The sequence below is a fragment of the Melampsora larici-populina genome, assembly GCF_000204055.1.
Source record: "Melampsora larici-populina 98AG31 unplaced genomic scaffold MELLAscaffold_57, whole genome shotgun sequence".
NCBI lineage: Eukaryota > Fungi > Basidiomycota > Pucciniomycetes > Pucciniales > Melampsoraceae > Melampsora > Melampsora laricis-populina.
The window spans coordinates 68,048-74,047 of NW_006768821.1; the positions used below are offsets into that span (position 1 = coordinate 68,048).

General features: G+C 38.1%; 1 protein-coding gene across 1 annotated transcript; it reads right to left on the reverse strand.

The window, feature by feature from the left end:
• Positions 1–995: 995 nt before the first annotated feature.
• Positions 996–1,885, reverse strand: MELLADRAFT_111710 (uncharacterized protein; the record flags this gene model as incomplete). Its single annotated transcript, XM_007416175.1, has 4 exons — positions 996–1,173; positions 1,230–1,554; positions 1,617–1,763; positions 1,843–1,885. 4 exons carry the CDS (start codon positions 1,883–1,885, stop codon positions 996–998), a joined length of 693 nt encoding a protein of 230 aa, XP_007416237.1.
• Between the last annotated feature and the right edge of the window lie 4,115 nt (positions 1,886–6,000).

Below are 6,000 nucleotides of genomic sequence, written 5' to 3' on the forward strand. Positions count from 1 at the left end.
AATCAGCCTTTTTATTTTGTGCCACTGCACTTATTTTGAGGAATTTTGAGCTTAACATGATCCAGTTTTATCATATGCTCCTTAAACTTAAATCAACATACTGATACTTTTATGTATTGATCCTCCTAATTTTTGTAAGTTCATAACTCCAGGCTACTTATCCCAGCTTCCAGATTGTTTTGCCCCTTTTTTCTTCGAATTTCCTCATCAATTTTTAATTTTCTAGCTTCTAGACATTCCTTTGTCATTTGTTTGAGGGTTTGGGATTTGGTTTCTTGTAGAAGGAATGTAAGGAATCGGACTATCAAATTGTTCTGGGGTATCAAAGGAATTTCAATTTTCATAAAAAGCCCCATAACCCGATCCAAGTCATTGTCTTTAACTTCATTCAGGATTAGTTTCTGCATAAAGATGACAAAATCTTCTATATGTGTGCAGTATATCATTTCTAGGTAGAACACCATATCTGTTTGTGGAGTTTTGTGAAATGGAATGGTAGCTTAGATATATACTGCCAAAAAACTGGGACTTCACTTACATCGCACCCAGAATACTTGAATTATCTTCACCGCTTCAACATCAGGTACCCAAAATGTACGAAGACCATAAGTATAGTTTGTTTGGTGGATCCAAAAGTCATACGTCAAGCTGGTGAACCAAGAAAATTAGCTCTGAATAGTTTTCAATTCTGGAATATGTGCAAAGAATTTGATTTTGACCCACTCATCATCTGCAGTGTGGATAAAATCTATAATCTCTTTTGTAAAAGATTTACAACGTCCGCTCATTCAATTCTCAAGACACTGGTGAGTCTCATAATTTACTGCAGGGATCTTTAATGAGATTCTTTTGTTCAATCGTATCAAGCTGACCTTGATTGCTTGACTCTCAATGATTACCTGGAGGTCACTTTTCACTCTCTTGTATAAGATCATATCTTAAAATCAAGGTGTGGATTAAGTTGGGTCCCGTCTATTTCATAATGCAAAGCTAAATTACTCACGAGAAGCCCAGTGTTTATACAGCTCCACCTGCTCACCAGATGACCACTCTTTTGCAAGGCGGATACCATACTCTCCCATTCTCTCTTGCTCATGTCTTGAGAAGACATCCACCACTTCTGCAAATACATCCACTACTTCCTGGGGCTTCCTGGGAGCAGTATCATAAATGCTATTCTATCAAAAAAGATGCAGAAATGAACAGTCTGTATAATCTAATTCACATACTCTTTATTGTTGAGTAATTGGACATGCTCTCTCATTTTATCTTCATAGCTGATCTGTAAATCATACAATATTGCTGCTATCCTTGGACTCTCTTCTTCAGCTGGTGGTGACCACAATCTGTCTTTTTCTATTATAACTTCAACCAAAGTCTTTTGTAGAACTGGTGTTGGCATAAAATTTGCAATTTCTGTCATGAATATCCAGAAGTTTACCATGTGATGTGATAATTGGGTCTTGAATACATCATGGATATGACTGGGCCAAGCCTCTGGTTCTGACTGCAACATTGTGTTCATTTTTTTCAAGGCATCTGCACCAGGTAGTTCTAGATTCAAGTGTTATTGGCTTGTATCTTTTATATGGATCTAATTTGAAACAGTGGCATACCATTCTCAGAAGGATGCAAACCACAAAAGAATGGGCCAGAGTTCTTCCGTTCCTCTGTGGTTCTTTCTAAATAAGATTGAAGCTGTTCTCTTGCGCTGAGCTCAGGTAAACCTGGAGTCTTACGCCAATCTGAAGGGTAAAGTTTGTCTGTGAAAGGAGTGGCCCATGCAAGGAACCATGTTTTCTTTATTGAGTCCACAAATCCCAGATTTGAAAATGTGCTCACCTATGGTACCCCAAGCATCTTCTCCAAATTCTAAGCCAGACATGGCAGAGGAAAGGGTGACCAAGTAACCCAGCTGCAGTGTGAGATAGATCCAAGTGATGATGGTCTTTATGATGAAGCCTTTCATTGCTGGTTTTCAAATTTTGCTTGTCTAAGTATTGGAGAAATTAACTTCAAGCTATTTGTTAAAAATTATGAACTCTCAACAATTCTTCCTGGAATTTTGGTTTTGAATAATGAAAGTATATTGCAGATAATATCACAAAATATTGTGTTAGAGTTTGAGAGACCACAGTGAACACGTCACAGATTTCAATTCCCTGTGGGCTATTCAACACAAAACCAAGAACATTGATCACATGAACAGATAAGAGAATCTCAAAACATTATCCAAGCAGAATAGTCAGATGGCCACAATACCAGAGACCTGGTATTGAGGGGTTTCAAGTGGGCTTTTTTTATGTTGTTATATGCTACAACAGCTTGCTCTTTGTTGCAAAGTATGCTTGATTTGTTATTCAGCCCACCTGAAAAAAAGGTGTACTGAATTTGAAATATGTTGGTTTTACAAAGATTTTTACAACTTGTCTGATTTTGAATAACACCTAAAAATCAAATTTGAAATCCCTTAGTGAATCATTCACAATCTCTGGACGAAAGTTATGGCTGTGCACAGCCTGTGCATACTCTTCACAGCCTTTGCACAGCCTGTTCACAGTCTTTGGACAGCCCTTGCCAAGGTAAAGAGTGTGAAATATTCACTGCAAGATCCAAGCTCAATTGACCACCTTGAGCATCATCATTGGGTTGTGTAAAGTCAACATATTTGTTTTCCCATTTTTGATGTATCTGACAGGGAATGGGCCTGTAATGTGAAATGTGTGATAAAATGGAAAAACTCACTGCACTGGTCTCATGGAGCTCCTAATGCAGTCAACAGAGAGCTCAAACTTTGTGTGAAAGACTTGTGCAAGATTCTGAATTTGAGAGATATCAAGGTTGGTTAGGTGGTAAGTGTTCAAGTAGGGAGCTTTGTGCAAATTTGATGGTCAAAAGCTATTTTAACACCAAATATACACTAGCATGACCCAAGCCCCACCAACTCCAGAGAAGTCCCCTGGAGCCTGTGCCACCAACTGGGGAGACATCCCCCATTTTATTGACAATTTTGGCCTGATATTTATACTCAAACCCCTAGCATCCAAAGCAATCACAAGCCACTGTCTTGGAGCACAGCATCTGAAACTCCATGGAACCTGGTAGGTCTGTATAAATCAACACTTTAATTCCTAGATCCCCCTTGAGCTTGGAAAATATCAATCTTCCTCTTTTTGAAACAATGTTCCTCCTGAACAATTTTCTTAGACCTGCTCATTCAATTCGTGTGAGGGTTCCAGAGTTGGTTTCTTGCAGACTACATTTGATGAATCTGACTATAAAGTTGTCCTGGGGATTTAATCTCAAGGGGGTTCAAATGGTGAGGAACTTTTCAATGATCATATCCAGATCATTCATCTTGACTTCATTCACAATTAGATTTTCCATTAACTCAAATGATTCCCAAGTATCTTGGTGGGATTTTGTATCTATGTAGAAAGGCATCTATGTAGAAAGGCATGTCTGTTTGTGATAATTTATAGACCAGAATGGCAACTCATATCCTCAATACTATCAAAAGCCTGAACAATTTACATTTGAACCAAAATCTTAGATCTTTCTTCACATCTTTGAGAGGATATTGCCAAGCCTTGCAGCTACCACTGTGATCAAAATGTGGTTCCTTCACTCAGAAATTTAGCAAAGATCTGGGGACCCAAAGCTAAAACCTATAGACTTTTGAGGAGATCTGACTTTTAAACCCACACTTCTTTTGTAGACTGGATATAATCTGCCAATAGGGGGTTTCAAGTTTTGATATTTTTGTGAAAATCAAAAAAAACAGACTAGTTTTTACAGCACTGTATGTTTAGAAACTTCTCCAATCTCATACAGAAATGCTGTGAAAATGAAATATATGAGCCCTAAATTAGCAAACTTGTCTGTTTTAGTATCTGGACAGCACTGCACCAGATGATCTGTGATCAGGAGCAAATTTGACATTGAATTTTGAACCTTCCTTGTTCTTTCTTTACCAAATCCATCAAAGGCAATTTATCTCCAATTATTTTATTGATCATCTTCCATAAATCAATTGAGATGGTCAGCACATTGCAACAAAAGAAGAACTTGGCTGAGGCAGAAATAATCTGTAAAATGAGAGACATAGTTGTCTCATCCTAAACAACTTCCTTGCTGTGCTGGGAGATCAATGGAAGGAGGAGTATGATGATGAGTATGCAAATGACACATATCAAGGGGTCTTGACTTTGGATAAGAATGATGTTGGAGAAAATGAATTGGGTCATCTAGGCAGATAGCTAGTGTGAGACTTTACTGTGGCTTTTGCTTAAGAAGACATTTAGTAAAAGACTTTTTGTTCATCAATTCACTTGTACTTCCCATGCAAAGAAGCCAATGATTATACTTTCATGTGAGTAAAAAAACTTGAATATGCAAATAAACTGATTTGGTTCAGAACAAGAAATGATCACAAAAGAGTTTAAATCTTTGATAATAGATCCTTGACATTTCTGATGATAGATACTTGACATTTTGTTTGATTACAACAAGTGAAAGACAATGAAAAACACTCTCAATTTCCCAATATTCTCTTCAGATAGTCCAATATTTGATCAAAGGACATACCATCATTTTGACATCTATCCATCATGTCCATACAAGCCTTCAAGACTTCCGAGCAAGCTAATGACTCTTCTAATGCATATGATTGAGTGGTCTCTAGGTTGAAATTCTCTTGAGATCAGGCAAGTGAATGGTTGTTCTTCTTGGCTTCTAACTTGACTTGTTTTGCTTCAATATTAGTTTGCTTCTCTCCAATTGTGGTGCTTTTCTCCCCACAATGTGCCAAGTTTTGATCTTCACACTCAAATTTGAATTTCTCCCAGGTCAATGCTTCTCCTGCTAGGGTACTCACAGCCTCAAGTTTCTTCATATATATCATTCTCATTGTTGGCTTGGAATTTTGAATCTAAAAATGTTTAATTCTTGTCATGGTAGTGTAAACCCTTGCTGAGTGGATTTTAGCAAGATGTAACAGATTAGGGAGCCAAATAAATAAATACAACAACCACACACACGAAAGCAGTATATATTATGAGGTGTGCAATGTTCTCTTTCATTTTGATTTCATGTTTGGATACCACACTTGCAGACATATGTATTTCTTGTTTGAAATCTCATCAAAAGCCTTCTGAAAAACTGGTGTTGACATACAATCATGAGCAATTTCAGTTGCAAATACTCAGAAGTTCTTTATCTTTCCTGATGTTTTAATCTTGAAAATCTCCTGAAGGTATGTGGAACAGGTTTTTTTTCTGGCTGCTACATCCTCTTCATGATCTTGAGGGAATCTACACCAGGTAATCATGTGTTCATATTGATCAGTTTCCTTCTGCAGTAGGTCTTGTTCATTTGGAAGTGTGGCATACTGTAAGGATACATACAGCATGGGTTTAGACAGGTGGTTTACGCTTATTCACTACTAACCCTGGCTCCACGTTGGGTTCTCTTCTCTTCACGAACCCCGACTGGAGCTAGGTAAGAGTCATCATTACTCTGTTAGATTTCATTTTCTATATATCATTCTGATTGTTGTTTCTCTTTATGACGAACCCCGACTGGAGCTAGCTAGGAAATTGTAATGCACACGAGTAAAAGATTAGTCTTCAGTGGTTAGATTCCACCGTGAGAAGTCCCCGAGAGTCTAGTGAAGGTTCCATTATATAGAACCTTACACTTTTTTAATCTAGTTCTCAGAACCTTATTTCTCTTTTTTTGACAATCTTGACACCCTTGACAACCTTGACATCCTGAACTACGAACAACTTGCCGATCTTATGCCATTCAATCTGCCAGCCAACTTCATAGCCAATCCTGACGCCATATTAAGAAAATCACGACCTTCCGAACTTGCCGAATCTCCACCTGCACCTCGACCTCCACGTTACACCTCGAAACCCGCAGGAGCGGACATCGACACGCCTGACAAACCAATACGCGCCATTTACCCATCGTCTTCGCATACCTTAATCACTACGA